This window comes from Pleurodeles waltl, chromosome 1_2 (assembly GCF_031143425.1).
Source record: "Pleurodeles waltl isolate 20211129_DDA chromosome 1_2, aPleWal1.hap1.20221129, whole genome shotgun sequence".
In the NCBI taxonomy this organism is placed as follows: domain Eukaryota; kingdom Metazoa; phylum Chordata; class Amphibia; order Caudata; family Salamandridae; genus Pleurodeles; species Pleurodeles waltl.
Window position 1 is genome coordinate 180,181,376 of NC_090437.1, and position 18,914 is coordinate 180,200,289.

Genomic DNA, 18,914 nt, shown 5'->3' on the forward strand with positions numbered 1-18,914 from the left:
GACGTCAATCATAAGAACCAATAAAATACGTGAGAACGGTTATGGGGTGGCAAATTTGATACTAATACTGTAAACCCATTGGATGAAGATAGTGGGGTTCCCACCCTAACCAATCAAGAATCAGGGGACTGTACAACAGAAAAGGGATAAAAGCCTTTGACACAAGGAGCCATTAGAGAGAGATGCCATTGCGAACTTGTTATGACCCAGACACTTTGTCACTCTGCATAGAGACTTTGCTGTTTGGTTCTTCAAACCATCCTTGCCTTGCCTTGCCCGTCCTATACTTCTCCTCCTTATGAGGGAAGTGTCCCTTTTTACCCGTCTTGCTGTGTTTCCCTGGCTGATGGCAAATCAACTGATGTCCTGAGGACGAAGACTGAATCTGTATGCTGACCCATTACGGAGGGTAACTATATGATGATGAAATTATAATTGATGAATTGCCTTTCCTTTCTAGGTACAGACTGCTTCTTTTGACAGAGACCATAGTTAGATGTTTTTCCAAATTTGTGTTACCAAATAGTTTTGCATGAAGCCCAACATGCCAATGCTAATTCGAGGATAGTTAAGGGGTTCACTGAAACGGACGCAAATAGACAAATGACTGGTTCAATGCTTTGTTGAATAATGCTCTAATGATACTCTGCTAAGGTTAACCTATGTTGACGTTGTGCTATGTTCTAATGTTTGTGATCTTTGCTTTGATGAAATCTTATTTGAGTTGCCATATTATGACAATGCTAATGTGTTTCATGATTTCGAGACTAATAAACTTGCTGGTAGAATTGTAATCAATAGGGAATAAACGTCACAAAATCGTACTAAACTGGTGTGGTTTTTCATGACTGAAAGGTCATGGTGGTTTCTGAGTCTAATTGATGACGTTATTGACTTGTTGATTGACATGCTGATCAGTTATCTCGTTCTAAGGTGTCTTCAATCAGGGTCAAAAGATTCATTGGCCTAAAACGAGTCCCAGAGAGAATAAATTAATCAGATTGGGACGCGTTACCAAGGGCATAAATATCCTCCTTGTTTTTTTTATAGACGTTTACAACCCCGGCGTGGCAGCGGGACACAGAGAGACCATATATCCCCACTTCCATCAGATTTCTCCCCCTGTCGGACCGGGATCACAATGACTGACTTCTTGAAATTTCAACCTCCAGTTCCGACGTAAGCAGGCGGTTAGCAGGATACCAATGGCCTACACCCCAATGAACATGTGATATGTTCACAGGATTCTGCCCTAAGGCTAGTTTGTTGGAATATTGCAGATATTAGGTCCAAGCTGCTTAAATTTATTACCCACTTTGCTGTGGTTATGGTCCAAGACACTTGACCACCTGGGATGGCTTTGAATGCTTCACTGTCCCAGCAACTGCTTCCGTGTGCCAGAGAGCACGAGGTGAGTTAGCTATCATGATCCACATTTCCAAACATCTCTGGGTTATTTCAGTCCCCTCAGAGCATAGTGGGATTCAGATTCTATGGGTCGTTTTATCTAGAGAGTTTAACTTTTTTTAGTTAGTTTTTATATGATTTAGAGTGCCATATTAAGGCCTTAATTCAGGGGTTGTCTGCTCTTGAGACTAGGTCTCTTTCTAAGCTTAACCGTTGTAGTGTGATATTGGCAGGATATTTTAATGCTAAACTGGGTTTAAACCCTGCTACCACTGATCCGTTTCTCAGTAGTGTTACTACATTTTGTTCTATGATATCTGACACCAGAGGAATGAGATTGTATAACGTTCTTGGCCAGGCGGGTCTTTGTAACATGATGGACACTTAAGAGAACCTCTTCAACCAATGACTCACCTTTGAAGGATGTGGTAAAGAGCAACGCACAGATTAGGTGTTCATCTCCAGGACCTCTGAATGATTTGGGAGCTCCGGGAAGGCCATGAAACCTGTAATAATGACCATAGCCCTATTGAGGCCGGTGTGGTGATACTGGGACAACCAATGACTCACCTGTGTAGGATGAAGTAAAGGGTCAGCCATAGATTATGTGTTCATCTCCAGGACTTTTGAATGATTTCTGAGCTCAGGGAAGGTCATGAAACCTGTTATAGTCACCATAACCCCATTGAGGTCGGTGTAGAGATACCAGCTAGTAACCACCCTGTTGCTACCCTCAGCTTAATTGGCTAGATCCCAAAAGACAAGGGTTCTAGGGTTAAATGGCGTAACGCATCAATCCCTACCTTATCAAACGTCTCAGTGGGTTCAAACCTGAGCTTGATCATGGACTCTTTGTTAACTTTTGATGTTCCCACTGGCATTATTTTAGATGCCTCCCAGTTTTTAAATCACTCTTTAAGAGCTATTACGGTTTTTCTATCCGGGCCTTGTGGGGCCCATAATGTTGGCTGGTTTGATAAGGGGTACGGGCTTGCCAATAAGTGGCTCCATGAAGCCCTTAACGTTAGGCCAAGACACCAGAAAAGCATTACGTTGGCAAGAGTAGCCTACAAGAATGCTATGAGGAACAGGAAGCAAACCTGGGTATGCTTAACTACACCCAACAATTCTGGGAATGCAAAAGGCTTTTTGGAGATAGTCAATGGGAAACAACCTTGCTCTACCTTGTCTGATTACTAAGGCTCGAATATCACCCTCAAACAATGGGTGGCACACTTCAAACAGATTTATGCAGTAGGCGTTGATGGGCCCCCCGGCTGTTACAGAAGGGACCCCGCAGTTTCGATTGGAGATTTCATTTGAACTTAAGGATGTAGGCTCTGCCATTTTAGCTAGCCACTCTAACAAAGCCCCCCGACCAGACTGGGTTCCAATGGACCTTTACAAAAACCAATATGTCCCTTTGGGCCCCTCTATTAACAAATTCTTTAAATGCTGCCATTGCAACGAAAATTCCTAATTCATGGAAAAAAACGGTCATTGTACCCATTTTCAAAAAGGGTAACAGGCAACACCCCAGCTGCTACAAACCAATTTCTTTATTAGAGCCTGCAGTTACAATTGTGGGTCATATTATTTTACAATGTATTGAAGACTGGGCCCAACTTAACAACATTTTCTGCCCAGTCAAGTATTGGGCTTAAACCTGATAGTTGGGAAATATGTTGTGGCTAAGAAGGGGGCCATGTATTTAGCATTCATAGATTTAAGTAGTGCTTTCAATTTGGTAAATAGATCTAAGCTACAGAGTATTTTAGCCAATCACGGACTGCCTCAGCCACTGATTGTTTTTGTACGAGCCCTTCAGCTGGATGTCAACACCTAGGTTAGATATGGGCTGGGAGGGGTGTCTACAGATTCTTTTAGCCTCCCTCTGGGGGTTGGGCAAGGTTGGATTTTGGCCCCTATTTTATTTTTATTACATAATAATGGTTTGAATTCTTTTTTGGTAGCCAATGGGAAGGAAATGCCCAAGGTGAAATCAGCATTTGTCCCTTCCCTCCTATATGCTGAGGTTGAAGTGTTACTCTCCCACACCCTGAATGGTCTTAAGGGCCTTGTTGATCTATTAGTCAAGTTCATGGGTGAACTAGAGTTGGATACTAACATTGCTAAAATGCATTACATAGCATGTGGGAGGCAGACCTCACAAGTTAAACCCATCAAGGGAAATGTGATTTCAACGGTGTCTGTTTTTCCTTATCTTTGGGTCATATTTGATCAACAGAACAGGTGTACTCTTGCAATCGTTGCCTGCAATTTCACCAAGTTTGTCGAGCCCTCTTTAGGTTTGCATCAACGATGGGCAGTAAACCCATACTATGCTTATTGCAAATATATAGAATGAAATGTCTCCCTGTGTTGTCATAGGGTGCTGCCATCTGGGAGGTATCATAATTTTCTGAGTATTCAGCGAGAGGAAAATTGTTTTTTCAGGATATTGTTATGCATGGGTCCCACCAGCTCCACTTTTTTATGCTTGAGAGTTGAAACTTGATTATGTTGAAGATCTTGTTAAACTTACCCGCTACTTCTGTGTGTAGAAGTATGGAGTGGTAAACATACTGTATTTAATGGGGATGTGATTGCAGACTGTCTTCAGTGTGAGAGTAGTCATAAAATTCTGTGGCTCAACTACATCAGGAGTGTCGCTGTGTCTTTGGGTCACCCAGAACTGTATTATACTCCTCAGTTAACGAAGAAGACAGAATGATAACCAAGGTCTTGTTTTAAGAATGTGACAACAAGAACAGAGAGAATATGGCCCTGGAGAAATCAACTTTGAGAGCCTTTCTGTTTCTGGAAACCAGTGTTGCCCTGAACCTTAACTCTCTCTTTTTAGAAATCCTTGGCAGAGATGTCTCCTCACAAATTTTTGTTTGGGTGCAATTCAGTCTAATCTTTTCTTTCCTCCAGGACAATATGACCCAAGTTCAATACCAATTTGTCCCTGTGATGGTGGTTCGTCCCAGACTTTGGAGCACTTGATTTTATTCTGTAGTTTACATGATTCACTCTGACATAGATACTTGCTGCCCATCCTTAAATCTAAGGGGTTTCTATCAATATAGACTAGCTTTTCTCTACCTGCTATCTGTGCCAGCTGTGTCTTTTGCTGTTGGTTCTTTTTTTGTAATTTCCCTGTACTGGAACAAAGTGTTAAACTATTAAACATAACTTGGCTTTTAACTTTAGAGATATCATGATTCATTGTGAAATATAAGGAATTTCTTTCACTTTTAATCTTGTAGCTTTTAGCATCATATTATCATGTCTTGTATTTATATTGATCATGTTATTTGTTATGCTGTTTTAATCTTTTATGATTATATATTTATAATAAAATACAAATGTTTCAATCAATCAACCTTAAAAGACTTCCAGACCTTCTGTGACAAATTCCAAATTGGCTCGAAACAACTTTGGAGGTACACTCAACTACAAAGCTGGCTTAATAATAAACTGAAATTCATGCACAACGGAATGCAAATCTCACTTCTACATGAATTCCAAGTGTGGAGGGTCACCAGGAGTTGTTTCAGATTAGGGTCCCAGGATGAGGATCTTGGTCTTGTTGGAGTTTAGCTTAAGGCAGCTCTCCTTCATCTAGGCGGTGACTGCTTCCATCCCGTCCTGGAAGTTCTTCTTGGCTGATGTGGGGTGTTTGGTCAGGGAGATGAACAACTGGGTGTCATCAACGTAGGAGACGATGTTCAATCTGTAGTTCTGCCGATTAGGTTGAGCAGGGCCACATAGACGTTGAACAGTGTGGGACTCAACGAGGATCCTTGGGGTTCTCCACAGCTGATCTCTGTAGGTTCTGACAGGTGTGGCGGGAGTCTGACTCTCTATGTTCTGCCTGTCAGGAAGGAGTGTATCCACCGAAGAGCCTTGCCATGCATGCCTGCTGCATGGTGTCTGGGGCATAGGGTGCGGTGGGACACTGTGTCATAGATAGCCGGTAGGTCCAGTAGGATAAGGGCTGCTGTTTGTCCACGGTCAAGGAGAGAGCGGATTTCATCTGTGGCAGTGAGAAGGGTGATCTTGGTGCTGTGGTTAGTTCTGAATCCTGACTTGGAGATGTCCAGGATGTTGTTGTCCTCGATGTGTTGGCTGAGCTGAGCATTGGTTGCTTTTTCGGCGACCTTGGCTAGGAAAGGCAGCAGCGAGATGGGGCAGTAATTCTTGAGATCCGTGGGGGTCGGCCGTGGGTTTCTTCAAGAGCAGGCAAATCGGTGCGTGCTTCCAGTCCTCGGGGAAGGTGACTGACTCTAGGGAGCAGTTGATGGTCTTGCGGAGCTCAGGTACAATCGAGGCACTGGCTTTGTTGAAGATGTAGTGGGGGCAATGATCAGTGGGAGCTCTGGAGTGGATGCTGCTCATGATGGAGCGAGTCTCGTCCATCGTGAGGGGGTTTCAGGCATGCAGGAGCTGTGAGGGTTCCGTGGATCCAAGCTGGGGCATTGTTGGTGAGTTCAGAGAGTCTTGGGGTCCGAAGCTGTCATAGATATCCTTGATTTTCCAATGGAAGAAGGCAGATAGTCTATTGCAGAGGTCCAGGGATGGAGGGATGTTAGCGGCCTCAACTTGTGGTGTGGCAAATTCCTTCATGATGGTGAAAAGTTATTTTGTGTTGTGAGTGGTGGCGTTGATACGGTCCAGCAGGGTGGTTTTTCTGGTGGCTCTGATAAGGGCATGGTGGGATCTTGTGACAGATTTGAAGTCTGCAAGGTCCTCCGGGGATTTGCTGTTCCTCCATCTTTTCTCCAGTCTCCTTCAGGTGTGCTTCAATTCCTGGAGTGCAGGGGTGAACCAGCTGGCTTTCTTGGTGGTGTGTTTCCCTGTGGTCGTTCAGCATGGAGCTAGGGTGCTGGCGCAATCGACGATCAATTGGCAAAGGTTGCGTGCTGAGGTGTTGGCATCTGTTGTGTCGGGGGATGGCGAGTTGCTGAGGGTGTTGATGAGTTACTCCTCCTTGGTCTGGTTCCATTTCCTGTGAGGGGGACAGGTGGTGTTGACGTGAGCTGTAGGTGTGATAATGGAGAAATGGATGCAGCAGTGGTCGGTTCAGTGTGGCAGTAATGAGTCGTCGATGGTGACGATGCTGCTGGCAGAAAAGATGGGGTTGAGTGTGTGTCCAGTGATGTGCGTTGGTGAAGTGATCAATTGCTTGAGACCGATTGTGTCAAGGTTCTCAAGTAGAGAGGAGGTGTTGTGGTTGTTGTTGTTGATGTGGAAGTTGAGGTCTCCGAGGAGTATGTAGTTGGTGAAGGGAGTGCATGGGAGGCTATGAAGTCGACAGTGGAGTCGCTAAAGGCTGAGTGGGGGCAGGGTGGTCTGTAGATGTGGGCACCGTGGATGGTGGGCTTCGGGGTGATGTGGACTTGGAAGTGGAGGTGCTTCATGAGGGGGGGTGTTCCTGTGTGTTGATTGATAGGCGGAGGGTTGGCTTGTGGGCGATGGCTAGTCCATCACATGGTCTGGAAGGTCGGTCTTTGCAAGCAGTTTGCAGTCTGGGGATGGCAATGGTGATATCCGGTTCTGATGCTGTTTATGTCCATGTCTTGGTGAGGAAGACGATGTCTGGGCTGGTGTAGTCTAGCATGTCCCAAAGTTCCATTGCATGCTTGTGAAGAGAGTGGATGTTGAAGGAGGATGCAATTGAGGTGACCTGGATGAGTGTGCAACGGTTACATTTGAAGCCCACATGCAGTAACCTGAGGCACTGGTGGTCGGCTTGCACCCCTAAAACCTGTTCAGAAACAGACTAGACACTCCTTCTCTATACTCACCATCGACACTTGTGAAGCACGACTCAAGGTAGGATGCTTTTAACCTATCCACCTATGGTATTCTACCCCTACAAAGCTCAACTAAGCAGAATTGGTCCCATCTACGAACTGCTGGAGGTGTGGCTTACTGGGAGGTGAAATTGTTCATATTTTATGGTCATGTCCTTCCTCACTACTTTCCAGGAAGACATCTGGAGGATGCTCAACCTTTCGAGTATAGGTTAGGTCCAGTCCTCCAAGGAAGTAGATCTCCTTCACAACACAAACTAGGATGTGGACCTTAATCCCCATTCTAAACATTGGCTCGACTCCTCACTTGCCATAGGCAAGGATTCTTTCCTTGAGAACTTAGCATGACCATTCCTTCTATGAGTCTTGTAAGGACCTATACCTTTTCGTCAGTCTATCTAAGCTTTTTGCCTCAGTTTTTTAATTTTTTTATATAAAGAACTTTATTGGCTTTTTTGGAAAAACTAGTGCATACATAGTACAAAATACAAAATAGGTCACCTCCTGCTCCCCCAAGCAAGCTACCATGCAATACTGTTCATCGAAGCTAGATGGCACAGGCACATTTCGAACAGTAGTTTGCACCTGTCGTGCCTGGTCGCCCACAGGAAGTCGTCTACAGTCCAGGCTCGGACCTGGCACCCCAGGTAGCTTCCCACTTCCCCCATATTCTCCTGTACTTGTTCGGGCATCCTCTTGCTTCGTATACGAGTTTCTACCGCTGGGCACACCAGTCCACCACACGGCGCCACTTGGCCAACGTCGGTGCCGCCTCCGCTTTCCAATCTGCCACTATGTCTCTTTTGGCCACCAGACAAGCCACTCCCAGGAAGATTCGATCAGCGCTACTAGACTCTACTCCCTCCATGACCCCCAATAGGAGCGGTAATGACACTGCGGTCACCTCTTCCTGCAAGACCCCGGAAATCTCAGACACTACCGCTCTTCAGTATGAGGCAATGTTTGGGCAGGTCCATACAATATGATAGAAATCGGTATCAGGGCCAGAGCATCGGGGACAGTTCACGTGGGATCTGAGACCTGCCTTATGTAGCCTAATGGGTGTGAGGTAAGCTATGTGCAGGTAGGATGTCTGTAATACGCGAAAGCGGGTGGCCATGGTCAGGGCCCTGGGGGCCATCAGTGCCTCCCTCCAGTCCTCCTCATCCATAGGGCCCAGCCACTCCTCCCACCTCTGACAGAGCTTGTCCAGCAACTAAGCAGTGTTGGTAACTAGAGTGCGGTAGGTCTGCGACACACCCCCCCTACCCAGACTCCCCATCAACACCTTCGCCTCCATGGGACTGAACTCAGGAAGAACCTCCCCCGCCCGGACGTATATGTGCAGCGCATGTCAGAGTTGCAGGTACCTGTGGAACTGGGTCTTATTAAGCGAAAAGTGCTGTTGAAGCTCTTCGAAAGATCGCATATGCGACCCCTCCCTGACATCTCCAAGTAAAGAGATTCCTATGAGATCCCATCTCTGAAATCCCTCCAAGGCTGAGACTTCTGCCAACCACCCCCGTGCCATAGTGGGGTCTGCTGAGTGAGACGGCCCCACCAACCCGATACCCTCTGGGCCTCACGCCAGCCCGCCAAAACCACTCTCGTCACATCAGGAATAGCGTGGGGGAGTGGGCAGCCATACAACGCTCCAAGCATCTTTGGGAAACCCATCATCTGGAGCTCCAGTTGGTACAGCGGGTCTGACCAGCCCCCCCCCCATCCAGTCGTTTATCACCAGCAGGTGCATTGCATGATAATAATAATAGATGCTAGACATCCCCAGCCCGCTCTCGTAAACATCTCTCTGCAAGTGCCAAGGGCTAGCCTGGGTCGAGTGCCGCACCACAGAAACTGTTGCGCTACTGCGTCCATTTCCCTAAACCATTTCCTAGGCACTGGGTAGGAGAAATTCTGCAACAGATAAAGGAACCGGGGGAGGATCATCATTTTATAGAGTGCTATTCTGCCTAGCAGGTTAAGGGGCAGGGTCTGCCAGCGCTGAAGATCCTTCCTGACCAGGCCACTGAGTCAGGAGACGTTAAGCGCCCAGGCCAGCTCTGGCAACAAGGCCACCTGTACCCCCAGGTACCTGAAGTTGTTGCGCCTAATAGGGATGCCCTGCTGCCAGTCCACACAGTCTCTGGAAGGGTGTAGCGGTACCAGCAGGGACTTACTAGGGTTTAGAGTCAAACCGGAAGCCTCTGAGAACAGGCCCAGTATCTGTAGCGCGCGGGGTCCACTGCAGGAGGGGTTGGCCAAAAAAAGAAGCACATCGTCCGCATGAAGTGCCACGCGGTCTTCTTGCCAGGCAGGCCAAGACCATCCATCTATCAGGGGGTGCTCCCTCAGTATCTTCACCAAGGGCTCTATCGCCAGCGCGAAGAGAAGCGGGGACATGGGACATCCCTGGCGGGTGCCTCGTCGAATGGGGAACGGGTCTGAGGTCACTCTGTTCACCTGCACTTGCACGGTCATATTGGTATACAAGAGTTTCACTAGGCTGCAAAACCTGGGACCATGCCCATTACTCAATAACACCTGGTCCAGGTAAGTCTCGTCCATGATGTCGAAGGCCTTTTCAAAATCCAGCAGGAGGAGCGCCAATGGAGGGGTCAGGATGCCCCGGTGAGCCAATGCCACATGCAGGCGCCTGATGCAGTGCCTAGTGCTTCGCGTAGGCATGAAGCTGCATTGATCTGGGTGAATCAGCGAGGGCAGCACCCCTTTCAATCTAGTTGCAAGGATCATGGACAATATCTTGATCTCGGTATTAAGAAGGGAGATGGGGCGGTAGGCAGAGCAATGCCGCGACGGGGGGTGAGTCTTGGGAATCACCACTATAGTGGCCTGATCAATGCCCGAGGGAAAGCCGGCTGTTTCTTCGGTGTCCTTATACATAGTGAGCAAGTGTGGGCCTAGAATTTTTGTACATTTACTATATAGTTCTGCTGGGAAGCCGTCCGGGCCCGACGTCTTGCCCGATGCTAGCTTCGCAATCACATCCCCCACCTCCTCGAGGCTGACGGCCTCATCCAAATTGCACCTGTCCATCGGTGAAAGCCTTGGGAGGACAACATATCCCAACAGGGGGGCCTCCTTTTCTGACTGCAGCCGGGGCTGATCCTCGTAAAGTCGCGTATAGTAGGTGGCAAAGCTCTGTGCAATCTCGCTAGGCATTTTGGAAAGAGCTCCTGAATCGTCAACTATCTCAGGAATAACTCTGCGGTCGCCAACCAGTGCAGGAGCTTTCCATTTTTGTCCCCCCAGTCATACACCCGGGCTGCTGAGGCTCACCAGATATGCCTTGCTGTCTCAAGAACCGAGTGTCTAATCTCTTCCCAAATCAGGGCAAGTTGCCTTGGCATGGAGGCCTACGTGGAGACAGCGAGATGACATTCCAGTCGTAGTGCCTTGGCCTCAAGGTCTGACACCTTGAGGTTGCGTGCCCTCTCCCTTATGCGTAGGAGATGTTTAGCTTGCCCCTGGAGGGTGGCCTTGCAAGCTGCCCAGACCATGCCAGGTGCACTGACCCCAGATTGTGATCGAAGTATTGAGTGAGTTGGTCTTTCACCGCTTGGGTATACTCCCTATCCTGGAGGTACCAGGCATTTAGATGCCACACCGGGTGCCGGGTTGGGTCTGTATCTCCCATACGGGTTTGTAACGGTACATGGTCCGAGACCCTGTGCGGCAATATCTCCCCCTCAGTGACACTAGAAATGTCCAGTGCCGGCATGAAGATGAGATCAATTCTGGCATGTGTATGATGTGCCGCCGAAGTGTGAGTGTACTACCATTTTCTGGGATGCCATATTCGCCATACCTAGCACAGGCCAAGGCTCTCGACCCAACTGCTCAGCCCCAACGCCCAATGGGGGTGACTCGCGGACACAGTACCAGAGATATCCATCATGTGATTAAGTATAGAGTTGAAGTCGCCGCCCAGTAGGGTCAGCCCCGGCAGGAGCCCTGACAACACGTCCCGGAGAGCGAGTAAAAAGCGGTCAAGTGCTGCAGGAGGGGCATATGCGCTCAGGATATTAATCGGATGGCCCTGGAGCGTACCGGACACCACAACATAGCACCCTTGCGGATCCGACTAGGCAGCAGTTATAACTATTTGCAGGGAACAGTGTAGCAAGACCTGCACCCCCCTGGAGCCCCTCGTAAACACTGCATGGTAGACTCTGTCATATCCCCCCCCTCGTGAGCATGGTGCATTTAGTGCCAAGTGGCCTGTCATTACTGTGGAGCTGTGGACCCCTCCATTCAGCTGGATTATCTGCAATCTAGCCCCTCCCAACCGCACCAGCCACTGCCAAGGAGGATGCGCCCTCAAGTGTTATTACCGGCCCGAATGCCACATTTCCGCCCATCAGGTGAGCTCAGGAGTCTGGCTGAGATGATCCTCCTCTTCCGCTCGTGCGGTCCCCGGACCCTGGGGTCGTCCAGGGGATTTTCTCCTGTCGGGCGACCGGGCCCCCACCACGAATCCCTCTCAGCTGGGCTGCCCGGACCGCTCTGCCTCCTGCGGCGGGACCTGGTGCATCTGCGTCCTCCTCGTGTGCCTGCCGGGGCAGCGGGGCCATGAACCGGGGAGCCCCCTCCGCCCCGGTCCAGGGGGGACCCCTCCGAGCCAAACAGCCCTCCTCAGTTAGCCAGTCCCATGCCACCTCAGGTGACTCGAAGAAGAAAGATTTCCCATCCATGAGGACTTTCAAGCGAGCGGGAAAGAGGAGCGTATATGTGAGCTGCATCGCCCTGAGTTTTTGTTTGACATTTTCGTATGAGCGGCGCCGGGCCTGGACCTCCCGGGTGTAGTCTGGGAATTCTAGGATTTTGTGGTTTTCCCACCGGAGGTCTGGACACAGTTTGGCCTGTTTAAGGATGATATCCCGGTCTTTAAAGTTCAGGAATCGGGCGATCATTGGTCTCCTAGGTCCTCCGGGCGGGGGTCTGGGTGCAAGTGTCTGTGCGCCTGTTCGATTACAAACCAGGGGAAGAGACGCTGCTCTGGCATCCAGGATGGAATCCAGCTCTCCAAGAACTCAAGCGCCTGGTTCGCCTCCGCCCCCTCTGGGAAGCCAACGAAGTGCAGGTTGTTGCGCCTGGAGCGGTTCTCCGCATCCTCAGCACGGTGGTGCAATTCGCCCATGCGGGTCAGCAACTGGGCTACTTTAGTCTTGAGATCTGCAAGCACGTCTTCCGCTTGGGAAACACGGCCTTCTACATCTGTGATTCGACCCACTGCAGTCCGGAAATCTTGTCGCAACATGCCTACATCCTCACGTACCTCACCAATCTTGGTTTCTACTACAAGCTGCGAGGACTGGATAGCCTGGAGGATTGTGCTCACTCCGTCCGGTGTAGACCCCCCAGACGCCAGGTCTCCCACACCCTGAGGGGGTGCTTGCATAGTGAACTGATCAATCCGCTGGTGGGTCACCGGGGGTTGCGTGCCAGCTCTGTCTTTTCCCCTAGTGCCTCTCTGGGCCTAGCACCCCAAAACCTCATCTAGCGCGTTATGTTCCCTTCTCAAGGCCGCCTCATCCACTGTCACTCAGCACCACGGGGGTAAAAGACTCCAGGAGGGGGGAAGGGGGAGACTCCTTCACTTCTGGCACCCCCTACCACACCCCGCTCACTTTGCTCTTCAGCCGCAGGTTTCAGCAGTCCTCTCGGCGGGTCCCCACCCGCAGTCCTGGTGTTCCAGACTCCTTCTCGCCGGGGAAGCTGTGAAGCTCAGGCCCCAGGGTCCGGCGTGCCTTGCTGCTTTGCTTGCTGGGGCCTCCACCTGTTGGCCCCACCCGGAGGCGGCCCCACGCTCTCCGGGCCCCCAGTCACCACAAGGAAAAAAAGGGGGGGAGGACCCCCCTAAACACCTCGGCGTATCCAGCGGGCCCCAATACTATCTCCAGATCTGGGGGGCTATTTGGCTGCCCGCCGTCACACCATCGCTGTTTGTCGCTCGGGCCTCCACCGCGCCTCACCCACCGGGCAGGCCCAGGACCCGCTGCAGCTTCTTTCCGCTCTTCCGCTTCATGGGCACGCCTCCGTCTGATATGCCTCAACTCGCCCCAGGCCCCAGCTCTGCTGCACTCGCCCTCCAGCCATGTGGGTCCTCTTTGTTTGGCCGCCCCCGGCTCCGGACTCCGCCCCAGGGGGCCGTCACCACGCCATTGCACTCCGCGCTCGACGGCGGCTGACCCGCCGCTGCCGTGTCACCGTCCACCAGGTCTCGGCACTGGCCCCGCCCTCCTCCTCACCGCTCGGGCTCTTCATCGCCCGGCGCACCTCTGGTCGCCCCCGGATCCAACTTCGGCCTCACTGGCCGTTTCCACACCTCCTCTCCACTTTCTGGTGCGGCTGTGCCAGATGGCCGTGCTCCGCCATGGCGCAATGCCCGGGGGCGGCCCCAATCTCCAGCCGCGACCCCCCAGCCGCACCGCCAACCCCGGCCTCACCGGTTCACTCACCACTCCCTCGCGGCCCTCACTTGGCTCTCGCTGCCCCCCCCGGACCCACCTCCCGACAAGGTCGGGGCAATTTGGGTGCCGGTTGGCGGGGGCTTCTGCCGGCGGATGACGGAGGGGTCCGGAGCACTTTTAGAGTGTGACCGCCATCTTGACGCCCGAAGCCACGCCCTCCTTTGCCTCAGTTATACTATTAGACTTAGACTTAGATTGCTTTTATCTAACATAGGGGTGTCGCCTTATAAGACAGATCTCTGGGAGTATCACTGTACGAAGGTAATTCTGTTTTGTATTCTTAATTGATTAATGAGATTTTCTTTTTCCTTTCATTTTTTCGTATACTGGATGTTCATGGTAAGTTTTTGTTGCTCTTCTGCCACTTGTAGACCTTTTAAGGCTTCTGCCTTTAAAACGCGTTGAAGGTGGCAGTCCCGTTTTGAACACGCCTTTGCACTGTGCGTCTTAGCCATGTGTACTTTCTGGCATTCTTGGTTAATGTTTCTTTGTAACAATCAAGTTATCAACCTACATGCATCACGTTATTGTTCCTTGTGCTATAAATACGTATACAAAAGTATTAAAAAGAAGATGATACGTAGCTGTGGGAAATGTGCCTGTTAGCATCTGAGGAGATTCATATATACTAGCTACACTGTTTATGCTCACCAGCGCAGTTTGTATCACTGCTGATGTCCCGATTTTTTCTTGCAGTTGCTCTATCACGTCCATTCAAATGCCAGATACTGTGCCTAAGAAATAGCAGCTGTTGCTATCTGTGTCATAAATGCCTGTTTTTATCATGGTGTTTCCCTTTCATCCATGAGATAGGTCCAGTTATCCCGTGCTAATAACATTATTTGGACACATAAGACTTCCAAAAATCATAGATGTGTATCACAGTTCCCTTCCTGGACAAATTCATTAAGTAAGCCGTGTTCTTACTTGAAGTTGCCCCATCCCTCAACATTTGTATCTTATACAAATGACAGAGGGTAATGTCAGTTTCCTGCGGCTGGGTTTTACAATGTGACCGTCCTGCCAAAGACAATGCTGCTTGGATGTGTACCAGAGAGGGGCATCAATAATCAGGAGAACTATATGGATGTACCATAGGAATCATTCTTGCTCAGGCCACAGATGTCATTGTTTCTCTTGAACAATGTTCTGTATCTCAGCTTGATGATTTACAACCAAGTTACACGTTAATCTCCCAAGAATGGGGGTTAACCGCATTGACCCACTTACAAGTGAAGTAATTTTGAACTGTTTCCCCTGTTCTCAGGACATTTGCTCTCACATTTGCTGCCTGCTCTGAGCAGGTGGTAAACATGAACTGGGGGACAGGTACAGGTGGGGGTGGAAGAAGGTGACCAGCAGGGTAGGGAAGGTTGAGAAAGGTGTCCTAGCAAGGGGAACCATTGGGAGCCCCATCTGGTGATGGGTACAGAAGTTTGACTTGTTGCAACCAAAGCTTTATGTGATTGTACTAGCTGGAATTGCTGTTCAGTAAAATCAGGTCTGATATTCCTGTATCCTGGGTAAAACAGAGTGCGGAATCACAGGGAAGAGCGGTAGTCCACCCAGGGATACCACTCTGCTGACTCTTAATGAGGGCCAAAATTTACCATTAGTCCTTCTCTGTTTATATATTCTGACAATACTGACCTTAGCTCGGCCCATGGAACAAAAAGTGTTCACACACTGGCCCTTTCAAACCCGTCTCTCTGGCAGTGCCAAACTGCCCAGAAGACCATTCCAAGGTTTTAAGTGGTTTGTGGGACAGGTGACGGTGTGGCTATGTATTATATAGGATAAAGTATCCATTGGCGTACATGATAAAGATATTGCAAGTCACCTTGGAGTTTCATAATCTTATAAAGGAACTTATCAGAGACTTGCAAAATCCTTATCATGTACTGCAGGGGGTACATTTATCCCTTATATAGTGTAGCAATGATATTGAGGACAAAAGTATTGAAAGGTAAGTGCTTACAGGGAAATATAGATTTACTGCTCTTAACTCCCCATCTGTATACTTTGGAGATATATAGCGTTCATGTACATATATGTGGAGTGAGGTATAGAAAATCCATACACTTAACTGTCAATATTTTTGTTCTCGTGATTTTGGCCACGATAATAAGGTACAACTGTATTCCTTACTCGACAATCAGGATAAAACACCCATGCACCTGGACCACATCTGGCACACGCTCTCTGAGTTCCAAATATGATATAAAAACTCATAAATTCTTTGACATTGGATTTGAATTAAACTCATTGTGGAAATAACAAGGGGTAAGCCAAACCAACACTTGGTAATAATGTGCAAAAACCTCACCGACATTATGTCATAGAGTGTATGATTTTTAAGGGTAGGCGCTGGTAAAAGGTATAATTGTACGTGAGTAGTACCTTTTACTGAAGCGGTTCTTGTACAGTTGTACAAAATTGCAAGCTCCCCAAATGTTGTCCACTCTGGTATGGATGTTAGAAGTTTGTTTTGTTGAAAAACCTCCAATTTTCCCTCTGTGAATAAAATTAAGAAAGTAATTTAATAGTACAATATACATGCACGTGTCTGAATTTGAAATACAACAATCCTAATGCTTCGTATTATGACATACCAATGAACAGTCCAACAGAAGGCATGCAAATAGAGAAATTGGATTCTGTAAGTGACATCCTCCCCCCCACCACACACGAGACCTGATGTACTAATCTTGGGTGACATCAAAGTTGCAGTTTTTGCAAAGAATCAGCGATGCAGCCCTAGAATGTTTTTGTGCTGCAAGAGATGCAGTAATCACTGCAGCCCACAAAGTGCATTCAGTATGGGTCTCAGAATCCTTATCCACTGATAATAATGAAACAAGGATTCGGTTTACAAATATATGCAAAAGAAGGATGAACGCCTGCGAGGGATATGTGAACTCCATCTCTGCATTCAGATTTGCAGAATTCCAGGATAGCAGTCCTTGTTCCTTAACGGGATAGTGTCTGCCATGTTGGATGCAAGCACTGGCAAAGACAGTAGGTCTGGTTTTGAATATAGCCTGCTACCGAGGACTGCACCAGTTGTTAAAGGCACTGAATCCAAATTATATGGCCAAGCCCCAGCGAGGGCCTATACGAGGGAAAAGGCCTTTAACAACTAGTATAGCCCACTACACAAATGCTACAATGCTATCTGAAAATTCTCTCCCCTGAAGACAGAATGTTCTAAATTAAAAACGGAGAAACACAAAGACAAACACTGGAATAGCGGAGAGGAGGTCTATGCCATCCATCATAAGTCCTTATCCTTTGTCCTCAATTGAGCTCTCAACATTCCAGTAATTCAGTAATCACGCTGGCATAAAATAAAGGATCTTGGACACCAAGCTGATTGCAGGCTGGAGGGGTCCACGGATAATTTTACCTAACAAGTACCAGCACTCCTTTAGTTTTAGTAAATAGAGTTACAGATGAACACAAAGAATACATAATTGAAATCAGTCCTTCAATGCAAAGCTGATTGCATGCTGGAGAGCGCAAATCCTTGGCAATATCTTACTTTAGCCACAACTACGGTCACAAAGCATTGATATATGCAATTGAGAAGCTCAAACAGTGAGAATGACACTTTTTTCACCCCACTCTTTTATAAAATTGCAGTCATTCACAATTTGCCTGTAGCCAGTAGGAAAGGCATTCCGACTTACAATCTACATTTTGTACATTGCGATGTGCTTTTTAGATTGAGCGTAAGCGTATGACCTCTTGTATACTTTTAAGTATACTTCTTCTGTGGGCTTACAGCTATTTAATTTGCTAGTTTCAGTGTCATTTACAAATCCTTGCTTGCTAGAGGTCAATTATGCCTCTTTGTCCCTCCTTCATCTGTGTTGGAGCAGGGACCAACTACTGCATAGTTACGCTTTGCCCTGTTTATCTGGTCTGTAGGGATCTTTTTTTTTATACTTTGTTTCTGCTCCTATCCAGAGAAGCTTCCCATTTCATTTGCAGAACATTCATGAGCTTAACTGTAAACAAGGCTATACATAAGGCTGCTATCTTGGTCACATTTGATCTGTGTGGACTCTCTCCACCCTCTCTCAGCTGCCTGGCTCCCCACAAACACTGTCTGCCACAGCACCTCAGTTCTTCCAGTCAATACACTCTGCTGCTCCAGTATTGGGACCTCAGGTGCAGCTCCATCAGTGCACTGCAGTTCATACAATCCAAGCCCTCAACCGTGCCAGTGACAGGAACCCCACACACGCTGTCTGCCAGAGCACCTCTGTACTCGCAGTCAGTACACTCTACTGCTCCAGTACTGGAACTTCGGGCACAGCTCCATCAGTGGACCTCGGTTCACATGCTCCAAGCCTTCTTCTGTGCCAGTGCCAGGAACCCCACACACTCTGTCTGCCAGAGCACCTCAGTTCTTGCAGTCAGTACACTCTACTGCTCCAGCACTGGGACTTCGGGCACAGCTCCATCAGTGCATCTCAGTTCACACACTCCGAACCCTCAGCTGTGCCAGTGCCAGGAACCCCACTCAGGCTGTCTGCCAGAGCACCTCAGTTCTCACAGTCAGTACATTCTGATGCTCCATTACAGGGAAGTACTGGGACCTTAGGTGCAGCTTCATCAGTAAACCTCAGTTCACACACTTCAAGCCCCTAGCCATACCCTTGCTAGATCCCCACACACACTGTCTGTTAGACTACCTCAGTTTCTGAGCTTAGCTGTAAACAAGGCTATAAATCAGGCTGTTATCTTAGTCACATTTGGTCTGCCTGCCTGTGGTCCATGGTGCTGAGAGCAACGGAGGATGGCTTCTAATTGCTTATAGCCTAGCCGTCCAGGGCTTCTTACATCAGCATCTACAACAAAATTAGAAGTGTTATCTGCACACCACAAAATTGTTTTCATGAACCTTGGAATAAACTGTGACTGCTTGACATTTCCTGATTGCTTAATCAGATATGCCTGACCTTTCCTAATTAAGTAATTCAGTGGTGTTGTAAATTAACCTGCTATCTCCACTGTTGTCCCAACAAGCACACAGGAACGTTCCCCCATCCAGAAGCCCTGCAATCAGATGTAACCTGATGTCACCTAGGAAACCTTTTCATGAAAACCTAGAAAACCTGCTTTTCCAGCTCTGCTACCCACATACAGCTCAGCCAAAGCACCTGCTTCCAAGCACTCAGTGCCC

At 48.5% G+C, this 18,914-nt stretch overlaps 1 protein-coding gene across 1 annotated transcript in view; it reads right to left on the minus strand.

Annotated features, from left to right (window-relative positions):
• Positions 1-18,914, minus strand: part of PRKG2 (protein kinase cGMP-dependent 2) — a 791,389-nt gene that overhangs the window by 475,050 nt on the left and 297,425 nt on the right. Inside the window, exon 4 of the mRNA XM_069237440.1 lies at positions 16,124-16,237. Within this exon, the coding sequence (XP_069093541.1) occupies positions 16,124-16,237 (114 nt within the window). The remainder of the gene's footprint in view (positions 1-16,123; positions 16,238-18,914) is intronic.